Consider the following 21,175-nt stretch of genomic DNA (forward strand, 5'->3'; position numbering starts at 1 on the left):
TATAATCGAGAAATGTCTCCATACTACTACTACTACTACTTAATGGCGCAGCGACCCAAAATGAGTCTTGGCCTCCGACACGAGTACTCGCCAGTTGTCTCGATCCTGTGCCATCTCCCGCCAGTTATCGGCCTGGAGATCGCGCAAGTCCGCTTCAACAGCATCGCCCCAGCGATATCTGGGACGTCCGATAGGCCTCCGCCCTAATATATTTGTACATATATTTTAATTTTTATTTTATTTAATAAATCTATAATTTTTATTTCATTAATACAATGTTACATTGTTTGGTAAATATACTAAAAACTAAACTACAAAACTTAAAACCTAGATCTAAAAATAAATAAAACTAGACTTAAAATAAAATAAAACTATCCCCCTGCGGCATGGTGCCGTAGATGCTAGCAGCATTTCCTCGCTGTATCGCAAGACTAATTCTTTGAGCGAGGAAGCTGCCAGCTCTGCGGTCACCGGTGACCTCTCTAATCCTTTTAGAAATTTCCTTAAAAAGGTTATAGGCGCTCGGACCCCACGGACCAAGGGTCTCGACGCCAAATGGTACGAAATTATATTCGGTGCCAAGACCCCTATATTTAGTCTTTTTTAATTTTTCGGCCGCCTCTGCCGCCGCGCCAGCCTTAGCAGAAGTGCCGTGGAGATGAGACGGGGCTAGGGTGTCTACACAGGTGGCATCACACACCAGCACCCGTCCCAACTTCCACGGAATTAGTGTCATTCCATCCGGTCTCTTACCATCATCTCTTATAATGCCGGGGGGCTCGAGTAGAGCTGGCACATTGACGCTGGCAAGAGACCGGCGGAGAATGTCGTTGAGCGCGGCGTGTCTAGAGAAGCGGCCGGCGCTCCTTTGGCAGGAGAGTCCGTGGTGTCCGAGGACGTCGACGTCAGTGCCGCAGGGGCACCTATGTGGAGCGCAAACCCGGACGCCGAGACGCAGACAGGCAGCAACGGGCAGAGTGTGCGGTTCCAGGAAGGTTCCGGTATGTACCGACGGGAAGGCGTGCAGCCAGGCGCCGGACTCCCTGGAACCTGCTGCTAGCAGTCTGGCGCGTGCTGAACCTGTGCTGCGGCTTAAAAGAGCGTCGTAAATTATTTTACATTGAATGTCGTCCCAGGTGTTTTGTGAATTTAGATTTTCGGGAAAAATCTTACCCGGGCAGGCAATGGACCAGGCGTTTTTAGACTCCGTTAAGCCAGCAATCTCATAGTTTGGAGGGCAGGCCCTTAGGATTTTGCCTACGAGAATTGCTGAGCTATGAACATATATTTTAATTGGACATAAGTACTTGATACAAATATTCGAAAGAAACTTCGAATACCATAAGATATGACTATGAAATTGGATCATTGTAGCTATACGGCGTCGAATAACATACTTTTGATAAATCGTTGCAACTCCAGTTAGTACATGCTTAAGTTTTGAAGCAGTATATATTTTTTATTACCATCGATAACATTTCATCGCCATGATCCGACTAAGGCCGCGGCGGAAAAGCAAACATTTGTAAACCGAAAAATAAACATGAAGAGCACATGAGCAGAAATGCTAGCTTTGCTTCAACTGCTATGTTTTACACTGATGATTCACCATTGCAAAGCACACATTGAAAAAGCTAAGGTAAAGATAAAGTTTGACACGTTTTCATAAGATTGTCGTGAATAAATTAATAAATCTGATCACTTTTAATTGACGAAGGCAATTCTTACTTTTGATGGAAAAAATAAGCGGTTAACAGGTATTGGGTCAATACCTATAACTTAACAGGTAACTACTTATAACTTAAAAGACAAACTTTCAATGTACACCAAAAGCGTGGAAAGGTAAGTTTATTAAAACTCACATAGTTCCTTAAAGTTCAGCTTTATCCCAAGTGAGATTAACTAATTAACTACCTTACTTGTTACAGTGTTCCCTCATTAAACGGCTTAATGTTTATCATTTTCAACTGCGTAGATCCATTTCCACTGTTCTGATGATGATAACTTAAGTTAAACTAATACTGAGTTAAGTGTTTGTCAAGGGTCTTATTCTCTGCTCTGTTGCCTCAGTTTCACTTTAATGGTTGTATTTATAATGAACGGTGCGGCATTACGTGCTAAGGAGTTTCTTAGGGCACTATGTCTAGGGTCTACGTCTTATGCCCTCTAGGGCACCAAAATCTCAGGGATCGATCGAATACAGAGAATGATCCCGGATAGAGTGGTGCACCATTGTGTAGAAATACTTAGAGCATCGAAGTATCTTAATCCAGCACTGGTAATTAATAGCAACCATCTTACGATGAGTGTTATTTGAAAATGTTTAAAAAGGAACAATATGGTCTGTTCAGTTGGAGGAGGAATGTAAGATAGCGGATATCTGTCGCCACGACCAGGTCCCGATGTGCGGCATCGACTCGTGCGGCGAGCTGCGCACCTTCATCGACACCTGCGATATGCACGAATTCAACTGCGACAGCCGGAAAGGTAAAATATAATTCATTCATGTATTGTCATTGATATGCCACTTAGTGTTTATTCAAATATTATGGAATTATGTAATTATACCCCCATACCCGAGTACTCCCGAGAGTCGGTCAGGGCCTCCGTCTCCGGCGTGTCTTCATCGGTTGGAGTGAACCCCAAGGGGACCCGCACGACTCTCAACTCTGGCTTGTCTTCATTGGCCGTCCAGAGAGGAGTCGTCGAGAGGAGGTGGAAATGAAAAATTGCATAAGACGCGAGTTGGCACAGTGGCTGTGTATCAGCCACTAGGTAGAAAGCGGCGTACACCTCGCGACACCCCTGAGTCTCTCACACCGGTGTTGCTTGAGAATGATTGGATAATCCGTGACGTGCTAAAAGGAGACATTTGGGACTATATATTTATATAATATGAATACGATAAGGTGATACGAGGTCCGGTGAACCTCGTATCACCTTATCGTATTCGTATTATATTATGTAAACATTGGACATACCATATTGCTTACTGAAATACATATCATATACGAAAGAAAAAGTGACCAAGATCTCTAGTATTTAGGACTGGAATTAAACCAGCGTCTTCTGCATTCGCGGCAGATGTCATAAATACTAAGTCCCCCGAGTCGCGGCGGTAAGGGTGATTTTTTTTCGAGTATATGCAATCTTTAAAAGCTTACGGCGCCCTTTGGCCTACTCGAAGTACAACAGTAGGTATATTGTGTTCGTACCTCTTATCCGAATCATAACGTAAACGTAGGTTTCGAACATGTTGGTCACGATTCATAACCACCATCATCACTATTCGGAGTATTCGGACAAAAGGCTCCTCTAAGAATCCATGAGAACCGATCGTTACCATCACATTTCCACCTTGTTGGGGGTCTTCTCGCGGTATGTCTCCTAATCAAGATAAAGAGCAATATCAATTTTTTTTCTCAGAATAAGTCTTACTGTAAGACCGCCTGTTGTTACCTGGTTCTATTTTCCTTTAAAATTTATTTGTAGTATGTATGTAAAATGTATAATTGTTGGTCCAATAAAGAATATTTACTTACTTCCTATCACATGTAGAGTCATGTTGATAAAAGACCATCACTTCACGGCAGAAAGTAGTATGATGTCTTAATATGACAACTAGGTACCGAGATAAGACATGTATTTACATATCATACCCTTTTTAGGGACTATACCTACTTTCATCTATGGGGTACCTGTGTTAAAACATTATATATGTTTCTTATCCATATTTCTTATGTGATTTAAACATAGCGAGAAAGATAAGTGATTGTCTGATGAATGGGTGGGTAACGCAATTAGAAACTTGTCAGAAGCACACGACCGCTCTCTTTATAAATTCAAAAGTAAACTCACTCCCAGTGAAGCTTTGAGGATTTTCCAAGAAATTTGCGGTAGGTACCGGCAATAAGTTTATAAATATCATCTAATGAAAAGCTATCTCCGTTCTCAAGTCCTAAGTTTACAATATATACACTTACAGAAATGACGTCGTAGTCTTGTAATATCATAATATCCTCTTCGTATCATGAGCTATTCTAAAAAGACCTCATGCCCGCCATAAAATATTTCTAACCTCTATGAAAATACGTTGTTCGTAAGATACACTCACACGAAGTTTAAAGTTCATTTTATACTGAGCAGTCTAACGCCTACATTGGCGCCAACGCCTGAATACTCTGGGGATGTTTCTTCAGCAGTATGATTAAAATTAAATAGCTTTTATTTCTTTGTACTCGTATCACAACAAGTAGGTAAAGAATTTCGCAATGAGACTAAATGTTTTGTTTTCTTTTTACGTGCAGGGTATTACGTTCTTGTGAATGTCCCTTTTATATTATACCTATCAATTCTTTATACACGTAAGTTTAATCGATTGTATTTAATCGAAAATTCCAAATTATGTAAGCCTATCAACAAAACCATTTTATATCAATAACGTGCCACGTGTACTGCATGCAAGTACTTAATATTATGCACAGAAAGTGCCATTTTCCCGCACTGCACTCGTGCGATAGGTCCCTATCATTGTAAAACGTTATGTGATACACGTACAGATACGTGCAGAAAGGCAATTCCAGTTCCTACTAATGTAAAGCACTCCCGTTATTCACTTGTAGATATCGCCTGTGAATACTGCCATCAACTTTTGTGGAATTGTTTACCTTTACCTTTCATATTTTTAGCACAAAAAGTTACTTATTTACTTAAAATTACAAGTATTAAAACTAATTGTAAAGCAAATCTTGTAACAGGCACTCCATTTAAATATGTACGCGATTGTGAAATTGTTTGCGATCTCAAAGTTAGCGTAATACAAGGCTGTGCTAGCAGAATAATAAGCAAACAACGTTCCACAAACAAATAGGCATTCGAAATGCTGCTGCGTATTTATTCTCAACATAACTTCTTCAAAGTCGAATCCAGTGCCTGATGCACTGATTTGACTGATTTTTTGATTTAAACTGAATTAGTAACTTAAGTTTAAAAATATGTATGCTTACAAAGTACTCAAAATATGTTCCATAGTTCTTAATTCGCTGAGATATATGAGATATATTTTTAACTATAAGAGTGTAGTTGAGTGTATTTGAGTGTAGAGGTACTCATAATTTAACTCTTGACTGTTTATATATTCATACTTGAATTACGACTCATTTACAATAATGCTAATATTATGTGCCATTGTGCCTGGTTAAATTTGTATTTCCTAAGATTTCACGGGCCTATTAATCCCGGTCTTTTGATAGGCTTGCGTGTGGATATAGATCCAACACGTAGAGTCCCCTTAGAGAGCTTATTATTATAATTTAATTAATTAAGATGTAAACTTTAATTAAAAATGCATACAATTAGTTAACCTTTTGCAAAGACAACAACGTCCGTCGATGGTCAGTTACGAATCTTGTTTTGTGAATATAGTGTCTATACTGTGTATACGAAATTATTTTTGATACTTTTCAGATTTTGTTCAAAAACCAGTACACGAATGTTGGGTTACATGTAAGAGGGGCAGGTCCTTCAAGAGGCCTACCTATGGCGAGGGTTGCGACGGGATCAATAAAGTATGAATTCATTCGCTCATACCTGAACGAATAGTCCTGTAATGAAAATCACCTGAAATGAATTTACAAGATTATAATCGAAATAAGACAGTAAGGGAAATTCAAAAACTATGTGAAATTATTTGTTTAGCTAAACTAGTCCATTTGTGTAAGATTGTCCCATAAAATGTATGGTTTTTAAGAACCACAAGGCTGATTTCTGAGATAAGATTAGAGTTGAGATTACATTACAAACAGAATTTATGAAATGGCGAATTTTTCATTTAAATGTTCCTGCCTGCTGCCGTTCTGGGGCACTTTGGAGTTAAGCAAAAATAATTACGATATGCGCCATTTTCATTAATACATATTCCTTTCTACCTAGACTATTCTTTTCCATAATGAAACGACTTTACCTATGTTTCTTCAGATATGACTTGGGTGTGAATAAAGCTGGATATGGGTTATTTGTAAATCTTTGAATGCAGTTTATCTTATCACAAAAAATCGTTAATAATTCATAAAAAAACCCTTAAGCCAAAATTTGCATTTGATGATCATAAATAGTTAACTACCATCCATCATCCATCATTCCACTTCGTACATTACTCGTGTAAGGAAAGCATTTTTCATTTAATTTTAAAGACATTGATACAATATAATTAAAAGCAATTGATATATCAAATAATTCGTTTTATTTTTATTTAAGAGCAATAACTTACGTTTGCGTACTTATTGCTCGAGATCACAGCTTTACTTTATTATAATTTACAATTTATTAAAATAATTGTATTTTTGTATAGCAACAGGTAAATACTAGTCAATCTTCATACTACAACCCAACAACGACTAGAATATATCTCTTGCGACATATGAAAAACAGTAACTTGTTTCGATGTTACAAACAGGGGTATTTTGATATTAATAACATGAGTCAGATCTGTATTAGTTAGTCAGTGTCAAAAGTGACATTCTTCAACTAAAAACGTCACTATTGACACTGACAGATATTTATATCTAATCCAGATCTAAGTCATACAAAAATATATGCAATCCTTCTACCTGTTACAATACCTGCATGATATGCGGTTAAATTATACATAGGACCTAATAATCAATCAATATACTTTAGTAAAAATCGCATCAAATATTTAAATATATACAACGATGAAACTCACAAACAAATAACATAAGGGCATGTTTACCTTCACACTCCTAAATTATAATTAGTTACATAAACATTTAAAATGCGTGCATGTAAACAAGTTTGTGTAGGTACTACTTACGTACTGATAGAAGTCTAAAAATACATTAACATTTAGTTTTAATAGTATACTTTGTACAATATTGACTCTATAATACTACTAATTATATTTACATTCAATATTCTTATAGTAAACATTCTTAAGTTACATAAATATTCACAGTGACGATATTTACAAAAACCTAAGGACATTCACACAAAATCTAGCACAGCTAATCTATTGACTCTTGACTGTCTTAAAACTGTCAAATGTATATATACTAAGAAAAAACAATAAGCATTAAACAAAATTGTAAAAGGCAAATCTTTCAAATATTTAATTACCTACGTAATGAAGATGTTTGAACCTGAGGTATAATGTTGATACCTTCATTCATTCATTAGTCGACATTTGAATTAAAGTAAGGTTCAATAGTTCAAACCTACTGAAGGAAGTAATTAACATCACAAACATAATGAGCTTAAGAGCAATGTAATCACGATCATAAATAACATTTAATTTACTGATCTAAGAAGCCAGCGCTCTTCACAATTTTATAGATCCTCTCCCTAGGGATCTTTTCAGCCTCCCTCTCAACGACTTGCATCTCCTTGTTCGTGAACCACGACTCTCTCGCCAGACCTTCAGCAATCGCTGGATTGTCATAGAAGTCTCGTGACTTGAGAAGTTCACGCGGCAGCTGAGCGTCCCGGGCGGCATTTTGTTCGACGGCGGGATGCGGGCGGACAAGTGGACCAGCGTTCTCGGCGTATTCCACTCCGATTGGCTGTAGGGCCTGGGTGAAAATCAGCGCAGGGTGCGCGTGCGCTACGGCCACGATGGCAAGGAGAATTAAGCAGCGCATTGTCTAAAATTACAAGAACAAGGGTTATTAGTTCAATGAATATACATTAGATATACCACATACAACACAAAGTGTCTGATTAAGTGAAAACCTTTGTAAAATTATTAGTTTTAAGTATTGTATCAAAATCGTACGCGTAAAATATATACCCTGTACGTAAAATCTATTATTTGTAAGGAAATGTTGTAATAAAGTTTTGTTTTTTTTTTTCGGGCGACACTATCAGTATAGTTTTATTAGAATGAATTGAAAATATTGAAATAAGTACTTGGTATGAAATTTTGTAATGGAATGAAGAAAAGACAAACTTAGAGTCACTAATCCACAACTAACTGATTACGTTTCTCTCATACAGCTAGACTATAAATACCTAATTCTAACGTAGAATTATTTCTACGCAATAATTATCGGTCAAAAAGGTTAATTTTTACTAGAGTTCCGTCTTCATCGCATCATACCAGAATACGTACATATATTCTTGATTAATTGGGACGAATAAAGTGGATAAATTGATGAAAATAATGGATTTAAGTATATATTTCAAATAAGTTAAAAAGTTTGTATTTGCAAGACCTTAGCCTACACGTCAATGCGGCTTTGCAATTTATCGTCTCAAAAATTCGGATTTAAAGCTGATATAATGAATTGATAAATAATAAATACATATTATTTATTATAGGATATTATTATTAAGCAAATTAACTAAGTCCCACAGTAAGCCTAATAAGGCTGGTGTTGTGGGGACTCAGACAAAATTATATATAAATACTTCAATAGAAAACACCCATGGCTCCGGAACTAATATCCGTGCTCATCACACAAATAAATGTCCTTACCAGGATTTGAACCTGGGACCATCGGCTTCATAGGCAGGGGACAATCGCGGTGATATAGAGACAAATAAAAAAAAACACTTCAACTGCGGCTTTTGATAACACTATCAAATAGAACACTGCAAAAACCAACAAATATAAATCACGGTTTTAAACTCGTATCAATTTAAAACAAAACCGTTAACACTTACGTTTTGAAAACAAAAGTCACGGTCACAACGCGTGTCGTACTGAGTGCGCCCGCGCCTGCATCGCGACTATTATATAGCCTGCGTTAACCTTCAGCCGAGCTTCCGGGACCACTTCCACCTACTGGGAATTCTACAAATCTTCTCTTCGCAAGGATGTTTTTAATATCCAAAATTATTGCTAATTATGTAACCTGTTAAAGGTCTGCGATTTATATAGGCAGTTAAGTTTTTGTTAGTAGCCGTTATATGTGACGTCCGGTTCAATGCTTTACAAATATTAGGTATGGGCTGACTGCAAGTGCGTGATAATAATAATAGACGAATTTAGTGTGTGTAAGTCTCTCCAATTTTATTAGTCATAACTACCACCATACTTGAACATACGAGAGCTACCCTGAAGCATTTTACCAGCAGGTGATGCATACAGTGAAGTTTCCTTTCCTAACTCTAACTTAACTCTTTTTAGCATATTTTTTCCGGAAGAGGACGGTTAATACGAGTGTGATGTTTTGATGGTGAATAAACTTTTAGGATACCACTTACTTTCTTTTCCGATGTTAAAACATACCAGACGTTTTTTGTTCATAATAATTACAAATTTTTAGAATTAATAAGAACTATTCCTAAAATTTGATATTTTGTGAAACACCCTTGAATGAAATATAGCTTATTTCACCACAAGCTTAAAAATAACACAATTATGTTTATTTTCTATATACCTATTACTGGTCAAGCTGATAGGTATGTTTCTTACCTATCAGCTTGATATTATTTAAAACAAAAGAAACACTTATCGGAAAGGGCACTACTTTTAATAGTTCGCTTAATCATTTCGTAAGATCCCATAGCACGATAAGTAATCTAATAGAAAATTTATATCAATGGAACTGACATATTTTAATTAACTCCCAATATTGTCGGTTTATATAATGTATTTGCCTAAACTTTTTTTCTCCTAAACAAGTATTGAACCAGTACCAGTCCCAAATTAACTTAAGATATATTATTACTGATTAAGAGTATGTAATTTCGGTACTATAGTTTCTAGTCAAGCTGGTCTGATGCTGGATATATGTAGAAGATTGCCATAATGATGAACACGTATCAAAACAACGCAATGTTATAGATATTTAGTCGTCATCAAAATCGTCTCAATTTAAATACCTAGTTATTAACAAACAAAGGTACAGGCATAAATGCAACTACTTACATTTTTAAAAATTAAATTATTTTTAAGAGAATTATATTAGATTTTATTAAGGAGTTCTAATGTATATATGTATGTAGAAATAGGAGTAGCACCCATACTCTAATTAATCTATTTAAAATGCAATCGATTAGCTATCCGAACTCAATTAGAAAATGCAGGCACTCGATTAATCTCACAATTGGGTCACTGTAGCTCGCCTTGCTATCTGCACTAAACTAGTGGACAAAACGTCGTATTCGTCGTTTCAAAGTAAATATATACACCCTTTTACAATCATACTTTAATTGATGGCCGATGCCATTTCCGTTGATAGAGCTAAGTAGTTGTATACTTAACTACTCTACAATGAAATCCTTGATACCTTAGAGCTGGGTCTGTCACTTTATATGTATTTTTGGTATACTCGTACTTTAAGAATAATAAGACTCTCAACATGTATCTCCAGTCCAGATAGGTATAGACATAAATAAACATAAACAGAATGATAGGTAAGTCCTATTGAAATAAGTATCTTAACGTAACCTCATTTAGATTGGATTTTTGAGAATCGTCTTGATGAGTAACTGACTGACGTCCCCATACTGTATCGATGCAAATAATTAATTTCTGATTTCTAGAATGGGGTATCCCACAAACGAAACGAAAAACGAAAACGATATTGGCCTTTATAGCTTAAATGATATAGATATCAAGATGAAGTTGAGAGTAACCCCCCCACCACCAAAATACATCAAAAATCTGCACCTCTGGCATCCTGCCAAATCTTTTGTTCATGCATTATTTTATGAGCTGCACCTTCGACTACAAATACAGTTGGCGATAAAAGCTTGCACCAATAAAGTTTTTTATTTTTTACAAAAAAGACGGCGAAAGTCTTACAATATTTTAGCAGTAATCTAATAAGAGCAGATAATAACAATTACTGTAATCACCATAGTAATAATCAGCTGATAACAAGAGCAATTAATGAGGAATCTGGCCCATGGCCGCCGCTCGGCGTCACGTGAACCTGCGCAAACGCATATGTAACCACAACCAGTAACGCTGCAGTTGCTTTATTTTAAGCTGGGACAGTACGACAGTAAGGGACGTCCTGCCTTATGTATAGTCTGTACGTATATAGTGTTTGCTAATAGATTTATATGTGACTACACTTTCAAATGACTATACGAGTACCACAATTGTCTCTTGATAGGTCACTCGTACCCGCACTCGAATTGAAATGCAAAATGTATCGATACTGTAAACGGTATGCGGATCGTTGTGAATGATGTTCAAGAGATGTACGGCGCACGGTGAACTAGGCCAAATATGGCTGAGAAGAATCATACCTTTAATATTGATCTGTCTGAGATTTAATTAATAGGCACTTAGGAGCTACTAATTCCACTTACAGTCAATATAATTATCCGCTGCTACTCATTTTTTTTTTATCGAAATAAAAAGTAGATTTTGAACTTATCCTTGGATGGAATAATACCGCACTTGCTGCGGGCCACCACATAATGCCTGTAATGTTTACTGTAAAAAAAATGCGTTAAGATGAAGAAAAAAAAACTTTTTTTTGCCCTACCAAGTTTTTAATAACTCCTCATCACTATTGAATTCTCAATTCGATTAGCTCATATTCATTAAATTACTATTTTTTTTTCGGTGACTTCACTGCAAAATCTACCTTTAAATAAACGAATTATACCTAATAAGTGATAACAACGTATCAAAACAAAACCTTTAAAAGTATTTTTAACCGACTTCAAGATTTCAAAACGAGGAGGTTATCAATTCGGTGTGTATGTTTTTTTTTTAATGTTTGTTACTTCATAACTCCGTCATTTCTGAACCGATTTTGCTTGAATCCATATATATACAGATTCTGATGATGGGATCCATAAGGAATCGAGGGAACTCTTCAAATGTGAAAGGCATATAGTGATTTTTGTATTTTCTTTAACAAATCAAGCATTTACAATTAAAAAAGTAACATTGGATGAAGTGGAACTGCTGATGATGATCAGAATGGAACTCTTCAACGACGCATAGTACACGTTTGGCGATTTGTCCTCTTTGCTGTGTTTGTTAAGTAAATTAGATTTTCAAGACAAATTTTTGTCAAGTTTGAGTTCTGACGATGGGGTCCATGAGGAATCGAGGGAACTCTTCAAATTTGAAAAGCATATATATTATAGTGATCTTAGTATTTTCATCAACAAATCAAGTATTTACATTTGTAGAAGTGACGTTTGATGAAGTAGAACTACTGATGATGAACAGAACGGAACTCTTTAACGATGCATAGTTCAGGTTTGGCAATTTGTTCGCTTTGCATGTTTGTCAAGCAGTTAGGTTTTCAAGGCACATTTTTATATTTCTATCCTATTTAGTTGTTTTAATAATTATCTGGTGCTTTATTTCATGCATGGTGTGAAATAATTTATTTTAAATACGGTCGAATACCCTATTGCGGGTATCTTACCAGTCAACCATAGGGCAAATCTGAAATGTGTCAAGGTGGGTGCAGTGACAAAAAAAACATGTTACCTCCTTTTCTACATAATTAGGCGTAGAACTCTGTCTTTTTAATTTCATTGTATGAAATAAAAAATCAACAATAATCGTTCTTTCACCGGACCCTCATTGAAGTCGGTTTTTTTTTTCATAAAAGTTATTACAGATTATGAATGTTGTAAAATAAAGTTTAAATCAATCTCAAATGACCCATTCTGAATAGTCCCCAGCTTAAAGCTCTCACTGCGTTTCCCCGCTGAACTGCAACGGACACGTGCTAAACCAGGGCATTACCGCGAAAACCGAAGTTCGTAAATTCTCCAATCTATCTTTCTCCAATTAGGGCGTAATTTGAGTGACAGAGAAAGATGCTCGCAATCCGCAATTTGCTGACTTCGGATTTCGCAGTAGGCCCACTGATACAACCCAGAGCGAGAATTTATCTTTTCAATTTTACGTTTAATACCTCGCTATATTGAATAATTTGTAAATAGGTTCATGCTAAATATTTTTGATGGTCTGATCTTGATAAAAACATGTAAAGTAATTACCGAAATCATGATTACCTAATTGTATGAGTATAGCATATGTACCTACTATATGAGGACTTTGGGAGTGACTACACTTCCATTAGCTCGAGCTAATCAAATTGTATGAAATATATTGCGAAAAACTAAAAGCTGCTATTTATGTTACCATCGCTACGTTGTTTGGTCACATTACTTACAGAGAATGCTTATCCTACTCCTACGTACAGTCAGCATCAAAAGTAGCGGATCAAACAAGGTTTCAAAAGTATCTACCATTCTTTAAACAGCTTAACAAAAAGTTATCGTTCTATATTAGCGTGGACTGTGTAATGGTGTAATTTGGTGTGGTGTTTGACAGTTTTTAGGGTTCCGTAGCCAAATGGCATAAAACGGAACCCTTATAGTTTCGCCATGTCCGTCTGTCTGTCTGTCTGTCTGTCTGTCTGTCCGAGGCTTCGCTCCGTGGTCGTTAGTGCTAGAAAGCTGAAATTTGGCATGGATATATAAATCAATAAAGCCGAGAAAGTCGTACAATAAAATCTAAAAATTTAATTTTTTTTAGGGTACCTCCCCTACAGGTAAAGTGGGGGTGAATTTTTTTTTTCGCTTCAACCCTAGAGTGTGGGGTATCGTTGGAAAGGTCTTTCAAAACTAATAGGGGTTTTCAAGAAACATTTTTTGATAAAGTGAATATATTCGGAGATAATCGCTCTGAAAGAAAAAAAAATGTGTCCCCCCCCCCCCTCTATCTTTTGAACCATAGGTCCAAAAAATATGAAAAAAATTGTGGAAGTAGAGCTTAAGAAAGACATTAAATGAAAACTATAGCGGATATGATCAGTTTAGCTGTTTTTGAGTTATCGCAAAAAGTTTTCCCTTCATAGTAAAAAGACTTATTTTAATTAGGTACTGATTATGCAAATTTGCCTATTTGTTTAACTCAGGTGAAAAGTACCGTTTCATCCCTTGGTTAACAATTTACTATACTTTAAGCTCCAGTTTAGCTTATTGTGACGGAAGAGTAACTACGGAACCCTACACTGAGCGTGGCCCGACATGCTCTTGGCCGGTTTTTATTTTGTTGTTGGTGGGGAGTTTGTGATTTGAATATGTCACACTGTCAGTTTGAACTTGTGAGATGTGAGTTAAGCTAAGTGTGAGTCAAGTTCTTTAAACATTCTGCCTCTCTCCTTGACTATTATGACTATGGCGTTATTTTGTTGACTTTGATTTTGTATCAAATATTATGCAACCTCATATGATGATTTTAAAGTATATATTTTTATTATAAGTCGTCTAACGGCATTTTAGCAGATGGAAGCACTATGTCGTGTCCGCAAGTAGACCTTGAAATATGTTGTGATCGGAAACCAAACCCGGAACGATTAGTATTAATAGACCGATTTGCTAATCCAATAAAATTAAACATATTATGCTCACTTACTCGTATTAATATACAACCAACTTTGTTAAATCATTAGGTGTAAGTTTTAGTTAACGTCGAGTTGTTGTTTGAGGATCAGTCTGGCCCTGCCTATGGAGCTGATGGTCCTGGGTTGGAATGCCGGTAAGGGCATTTATTTGTGTGATGAGCACAGATATTTGTTCCTAAGTCATGGATATTTTCTATGTATTTAAGTATTTGCATACTATATATCGTTGTCTGAGTACCCACAACACAGGCCTTAAACTTAGCGTGGGTCCAAAATCATTTTTAACATACGTTTACATTTGTGTATCAAAACTAAAGAATATTATGAAGATAATACGTTTTGTTTAAGTGACTGTAATTTTAATTTTTATTACATTTTGTAGGAGAAATGAAACTAGGAAAAAACGGTATTCCTAAAATACTTTGTCGACGTATTACCCTTTAATTTGTAAGACTATCAAAATATTCAATACGGTCCACAATTTTCTATGAATAATAACTGTGCATTTACGTATACGGTGTTTCCTGTAACACGAGCAAATAATTAATCATATATTGTACTCCTAAAACGATATAACTTTTGATTAACAACTTTAAAAAATATGAAATCTTTAGATTTTGTCTTTTTCATACAAATTTAATATTTTTTTCAATGTACGCTGACATCCGTGTGTTTGACGTTGTTTGTCACGCTTTCGTAACAAAATTCGCAATACATTGCGTCTTAGAATCAACTTCAATGTGTAATAAAAATTAAAACATTAGTTATTTTAAAAGTTGCTGAACAAATGTTAGTGAGTTTGAGGAGTACAGCCTACAGTTTAATTTATTGCTCCTGTTACAGGAAATATCCGGTATATGACAACTATGTTGTTACCGCAAAAGGTCTACTCGTATCTTGATCTTCTCTAAAGCATCAACCAAATTATAAGTTACACCTTAACCTATGCCAGGGTTTAACTAAATGCCAAATATTTAATAAAATTCCATGCATTCGTAAACAGTCCTTCACCCGGCCCAGTATGTGGCGTCAACACGTAGCCAGAATGTTTTCTCCGAGATGAACTGCCTAAACCGGCAACTTGCTTGGCCAAGTTCAATGCAATGCGAACGAGGTCACGCCGCTAAGAACATAAATACGAGTACGAGTATATTCGTAGTATCGAAAATCGTGCAGTAACCACCTAGAAGTAAATCGCTTAGAATATACATTTTTTATTACAATTTGAACAATGTTTTTGGAAGACATTTATTTAGTCAGATTAATTACTTGAGAAGAAATATGTAGTTGTCTAAACTGAAAACTGAGGGGTAAAATTTTTGAAATAGATACCAAACGGGAGGTATTAAGTAAAAGAATATTTAATTCTCACATATTTTATTATTAAAATATATGCTTATTAATTGAAAATCCTTTTCATATCTACCTATAAAAATATAAGTTATCATATTATATTGTATATTAAACTGTACCAATGACACTCTTCATTTTCTAGTGGCAATTATCGTCACAGAGCAAATGCAGCAGCAGTATGTAATGTAGCACCTTTGCATACAAACTTCTGTACAGGGGTACCTTTTCTCTGCAACTGACTGTACCTCGCTTATTTTACGAATTGCCTCTAATGATTGTATCATATTTGCCATCGAAGCCATGTAAACTTTCTTATCTACTCCGTCATATTTTAGAGATTGCCATATTTTCGTAAAAATAATAAAATAGAATATTTATAGTAGCTTACTTGTTATATCTATTTATACAGCGCGTATTTTTGATACGACCACATAATCAAAGGGCAGTTAGTTTAGGCTGTAATTAACACACTTTCAAAGGTTTTATAAAAAATGGACGACTTTTATTTTTTCATACAAAACAATTCAGCAAGCAATGTATCACTACTTTGTATTAACTCAAAACGTCTCATTAATGACGCGACGTCACAACTGATCATGATGTACGAAATACACTGCCGCTCAAAAAAATGCTAAAATTGATTATGCTCTGGTAGTGAAGACTAACTAAAAAAATCTTTCAGAATTATTTTATAGCACTATAACCTACGTCTAGTTTAAGTTTGAGGTTATATTAAAAATACACGTTATATTAAATAGTGACTATAATTAAGTAAAGTATAAGAAGTGTCAATATGCAGTAGAATTTAGACGCATATAAATAAAATGTCCAAGCATGAATGATAACAACCAGCATTAAAATCTCAACATTTTTGTGTTGTAATTGGACTCTTAATGTAAGTTTTATCCGATAAAAATCAGGGCTTAGTTAATGTACCCACCTTGACATAACCGCTCGCTCCCACGCCACAATATCTCCGTCATAATATACATATAATCTCTTTGTTAGGTAGATAGATAAAGCTAGCCTTCGACATGACGTCCATAAAATTGCTTATAAGGACCCAAAGGACGAAAGCGATAACGACGACGAGGCCTTGAAAAGGGAAATCCTGGAGGATATCTAGTGGTGTATCTTAATGCTTTAATAGATTTCCGTCTTCTGAAAGGAATGTGACCATATTTGCTTCTAAGAATCTGATAATAGTCTCTCGTTTCTCCTATAACAGTTGTTGCCCAGGTGGCCACTATATCACATCCAGGATGTCCACATCCTTTCCATGGTGTTGATGACTGAATGTGTGAATTAGAAGTTGTAATATTTGCTGATGTACTAGCTGTCGTTACCGTTGTAGTGGTAATTATAGGCGTTGAACACGTGCATGCTTTAGATGACTCAGTAGACACATTAGTAGTAGGTGTTGTAATTGTAGTGGTTGTAGATGGCGTCGTTTCCATTGTTATCGAACACGTGCATGCTCTACCATCGGTTATATTATATGCCTCAGTAGATAAATTCGTCCTTGATGTACTAGGAGTTTTAGTGGTTGTCGATATGGTAGGTGTAGTGGTACTAGGTGTTGTTGAAGATGTAATAGCATTCGTTGAACACATGCATGCTTTAAATGACTCCGTAGACACAGTAGTATTGGTACTAGAAGTTGTAATGTTTGCTGATGTACTAGCTATAGGGATACTAGGTGAGGTGGCTATTATTGTTGTAGTACTAGCTGTCGTTGCCGTTGTACTGGTAATGATAGGCGTTGAACACGTGCATGCTTTAGATGACTCAGTAGATACATTAGTCTTAGTGGTATTAGAGGTTGTTTCAGAAATTGTTTTATTTGTCGTTGGACTAGAGAACTCAGTAGACACATTAGCAGTAGGTGTTGTAATTTTAGCGGTAGTAGATGGCGTCGTTTCCATGGTTTTTGTAGTAGTAGTTGTTGAACACGTGCATGCCCTACCATCGGTTACATTAGATGCCTCAGTATAAAAATTAGTCGTTGATGTACTAGGAGTTGTAATTTTAGCGGTAGTAGATGGCGTCGTTTCCATTGTTTTTGTAGTAGTAGTTGTTGAACACGTGCATGCCCTACCATCGGTTACATTAGATGCCTCAGTATAAAAATTAGTCGTTGATGTACTAGGAGTTTTAATAGTTGTCGATATAGTAGGTGTAGTGGTACTAGGTGTTGTTGAAGATGTAATCGCATTCGTTGAACACGTGCATGCTTTAGAGGCCTCGGTAGATGAAGAAGCCGTTGTAGTATTAGGAGCTGTAGTGGTAGTCGATGTAGTTGTTGTAGTCTTTGCCGTTATAGTGGTATTAGTAGGCGTTGAACACGTGCATGCTTTAAGTGTCTCCGTGGACAAAGTAGTCGTGGAGATAATAGTCATTGGCATAGTAGTATCAGTTTTTGAACTAGGTGCACCACAGGTACACATTCCACTAACTGGTGACAATAAAGCGGATTGATTATTATGAATAAGGTGATTGTTAAGTTCTGACACATTTTCTGTAGATAAAGGAGATAATGGATCCGTGTTTTGACGTCTATATTGGAACCCGTGTGTGAGAACGTTTATCAGTTGGTTTTCTGAGATTGCACTAAAGACCGTGGTAGCATCCGCTGATTCCTCAGTTGGTCTTAAGTAAAATGTTGACATCGTTGTAACATTTACAGGGAGATTAGTAAGGTAATCATCATCATCATAAATATATGTAGCTGAAGTGGTATCATTGAGTTTTAATATTGATTTACGTGCTGATATAGTAGTTGTGTTTACACACTGTTCTCGGCTAATTTTCCTGTATTCTGAAATAGTAATTTTGGGCATAATTAGTACTATCAAAATTAAGTTTTGTTTACCATTGTGACATTGGACGAACCTGTTTTAAAATCACAGTTGTATTCTAACATGTCACACAAGTCACCGAACGTTCGTTGTATTGAAGTCTTTTCATTTTGTCCGCAAACAGGAATCCACGTATGGTTACAAATTTCTGATTGCACGCAAGCGTCAAGTGGCTAAAATTGAGCAAAGTGTTTATAATTAGCATATTTATTTACATATGTATAACTATTATAATGAAAAATAAAATTAAGATATATTCTCCTACTTGTATAAAGTGTGTGCATGATGGTCTACTTGTACGAATAATATACACTGAAATAAAAATATTAAATCAGACCAAGAAAAAATGTGATACTGAGGTTAATTGAAAAGTTATGAAAACCAGGCATAATGCGAAAAATAAACAATTAACATTTTACACTTACGAATTACAAGTATGGTTTTCATGTTTTTCTTCCATAGTTTTATTATAGTAAGTTTATATGATCGGTTTTACACGCCTTTACTTTTATTCACTCCATATGTTTTATTATATATTTATTTTTAATGCTCCGAGCCAATTGTGACTATTTTTATGGCAACTATAAATTTCAACTACAATTTTCAATCTAATAGGGTCCTGGTTCAATATAATATTTATTTTATTTTATTTTATTTTATTTCTTGGGAAAACTTACAGCTAATGTAACAAAATAGGTTTCGAAATAAAAACAGTAAGCCAATTACAAGTTTCCACAGGTATAAACTGCATAAAATACATGGCGTGCGAAATTGCAGAATTAATAATAACTATTATGCTTATAATTATGTTGCTTGACAGTGAGACTGAGTTAAACATTTAACGAGAAGAACAAAAATAAATAAATAAGATGGAATTGCATAAGTGTTAACAGTGGGAGAAATCTTGGCTCATTAGTTTGCGAATTGAACTAAAGCTATCACAGAACAGGTCGATGTGATCGTGATGTTTACAAAGCTGATTAAAGGACTTAGCAGCTCTTAGAAGAAATGAGATAATAATAATACTAACGAATTAAATAAACACAGTACTTGGCTATTATTAGGGTTCCGTACCTCGAAAGGAAAAAACGGAACCCTGATAGGATCACTTTGTTGTACGTCCGTCCGTCTGTCTGTCTGTCAAGACCCTTTTTCTCAGGAACGCGTGGAAGTATCAAGCTGGAATTTATATCAAATACTCAGGTCTACTGTCCCTTAGAGCTGTGAAAAAAGCAATCAAGATACAGCCGTGTATGCCGCAAATTTCCGCAAATTTTCAACACTCGCAAGGGAATCAAAACCTACAGGGTACTTCTCGTGAACTCAGAATCTTGAAATTTGTTACGAAGCAACGTTAATAGCTCAGATAAATGAAAAATTGAGAAACCCGTAAATTTTTTGTTACATCATATAATAAAAATATTTTTTAATACAGTTGCTCAAAAAGTGCTACTTTACGTAGCTGTTTAGCGTGCGGAAAGTTGGATTTCGCGAACTAGTGCTTTTTACTTTTCCACTTGTTCCAATTCATGACTACTTATTGATGAGTGTTAATGTTAGTTTCCTTTAAAAGTCGTAATCAACATAAAAACCCACTGTTAATGTAAAAATAATAAATATGAGCATATTTCATATTTTATTACTTACCTCTCGATCATTATAACACATTTATCGATCATTATAACACATTTATTTTTTAATATTGATTATTGAAAAACCGTTCTTAATAAGTTGTCTGAATGGAACGGAATAGCGGCCGTAACGCCTGTCAAAGCAGAGGCGTTTTTTCTTAGTGCAAGAATGTTTTAAGTTTCCAAAGGCAACATTCGATATTGTTTTCATACAATTTAAATATACGATACACAAATAATCGTAAATAACGATACTTAGGTTGTAATAGTATAATATTTTATATTTACAAATTGTTTTTGTCTTATAGAACATGCATAAAAAAATACTTGTTGTTTTTCTTATTTTTTCGCAACTGTATTAAAAAACGTCGTTCGATACACGTGCGGAAATGCGAAGCGCTGGTGGCCTAGCGGTAAGAGCGTGCGACTTGCAATCCGGAGGTCGCGGGTTCAAACCCCGGCTCGTACCAATGAGTTTTTCGGAATTTATGTACGAAATATCATTTGATATTTACCAGTCGCTTTTCGGTGAAGGAAAACATCGTGAGAAAACCGGACTAATCCCAACAAGGCCTAGTTTATCCTCTGGGTTGGAAGGTCAGATGGCAGTCGTTTTCGTAAAAACTAGTGCCTACGCCACATCTTGGGATTAGTTGTCAAGCGGACCCCAGGCTCGCATGAGCCATGGCAAAATGCCGGGACAACGCGAGGAAGAAGAGAGGAGGAGATACACGTGCGGAAATGTACTATTAAATATTGATATGACTCGATTGTCGTGATGGCTTAACTTTTACTTATATACCTACAGGTCTGTACGGTGCACGAGTCCGACTCGCCCTTGGCCGGTTTTTTTTTTTACAAAATATGGAAATCTCAAAAAGTAAAAGAATAAAAGATGAAACGTCTTCCAAACACCAAGAATTTAGCGGTCGAGTATAATTTATGCCATTGTAGGTTGTTGTATCCATAGCAGGAG

At 35.8% G+C, this 21,175-nt stretch overlaps 3 protein-coding genes across 4 annotated transcripts; 1 reads left to right on the forward strand and 2 right to left on the reverse strand.

Annotated features, from left to right (window-relative positions):
• Positions 1-1,548: 1,548 nt before the first annotated feature.
• On the forward strand, positions 1,549-5,859 carry LOC133534112 (uncharacterized). Its single transcript, XM_061873204.1, has 3 exons — positions 1,549-1,639; positions 2,352-2,487; positions 5,467-5,859. The coding sequence occupies exons 1-3, from the start codon at positions 1,565-1,567 to the stop codon at positions 5,571-5,573; spliced, it is 318 nt and encodes a 105-aa protein (XP_061729188.1). The 5' UTR covers positions 1,549-1,564; the 3' UTR covers positions 5,574-5,859.
• A 365-nt stretch (positions 5,860-6,224) lies between these two features.
• On the reverse strand, positions 6,225-8,761 carry LOC133534103 (uncharacterized). The gene is made up of 2 exons (XM_061873194.1): positions 8,680-8,761; positions 6,225-7,658 (listed from the first exon to the last, which is right to left on the reverse strand). The coding sequence occupies exon 2, from the start codon at positions 7,653-7,655 to the stop codon at positions 7,311-7,313; it is 345 nt and encodes a 114-aa protein (XP_061729178.1). The 5' UTR covers positions 7,656-7,658; positions 8,680-8,761; the 3' UTR covers positions 6,225-7,310.
• A 6,956-nt stretch (positions 8,762-15,717) lies between these two features.
• On the reverse strand, positions 15,718-21,064 carry LOC133534064 (mucin-2-like). 2 transcript variants are annotated; one of them, XM_061873159.1, is made up of 4 exons: positions 18,994-21,064; positions 18,834-18,880; positions 18,603-18,741; positions 15,718-18,528 (listed from the first exon to the last, which is right to left on the reverse strand). In XM_061873159.1, the coding sequence occupies exons 1-4, from the start codon at positions 19,013-19,015 to the stop codon at positions 16,733-16,735; spliced, it is 2,004 nt and encodes a 667-aa protein (XP_061729143.1). In that variant the 5' UTR covers positions 19,016-21,064; the 3' UTR covers positions 15,718-16,732. The 2 variants fall into 2 exon arrangements, with proteins under 2 accessions (XP_061729143.1, XP_061729148.1); XM_061873164.1 differs by lacking the exon at positions 18,834-18,880.
• Between the last annotated feature and the right edge of the window lie 111 nt (positions 21,065-21,175).

This window comes from Cydia pomonella, chromosome 2, assembly GCF_033807575.1.
Source record: "Cydia pomonella isolate Wapato2018A chromosome 2, ilCydPomo1, whole genome shotgun sequence".
Lineage (NCBI taxonomy): Eukaryota > Metazoa > Arthropoda > Insecta > Lepidoptera > Tortricidae > Cydia > Cydia pomonella.

Excerpts from the sequence above, each read along its gene's own strand:
- LOC133534112 (XM_061873204.1), top strand. The coding sequence starts at position 1,565 with ATGCTAGCTTTGCTTCAACTGCTATGTTTTACACTGATGATTCACCAT. Across the intron at positions 1,640-2,351 it reads CACACATTGAAAAAGCTAAG|TTGGAGGAGGAATGTAAGAT; the intron begins GTAAAGATAAAG and ends TGGTCTGTTCAG. Across the intron at positions 2,488-5,466 it reads CAACTGCGACAGCCGGAAAG|ATTTTGTTCAAAAACCAGTA; the intron begins GTAAAATATAAT and ends GATACTTTTCAG.
- LOC133534103 (XM_061873194.1), bottom strand. The coding sequence starts at position 7,655 with ATGCGCTGCTTAATTCTCCTTGCCATCGTGGCCGTAGCGCACGCGCAC.
- LOC133534064 (XM_061873159.1), bottom strand. The coding sequence starts at position 19,015 with ATGAAAACCATACTTGTAATTC. Across the intron at positions 18,881-18,993 it reads GAAAACCATACTTGTAATTC|TGTATATTATTCGTACAAGT; the intron begins GTAAGTGTAAAA and ends TTTTTATTTCAG. Across the intron at positions 18,529-18,602 it reads CAACTGTGATTTTAAAACAG|AATACAGGAAAATTAGCCGA; the intron begins GTTCGTCCAATG and ends TTACTATTTCAG.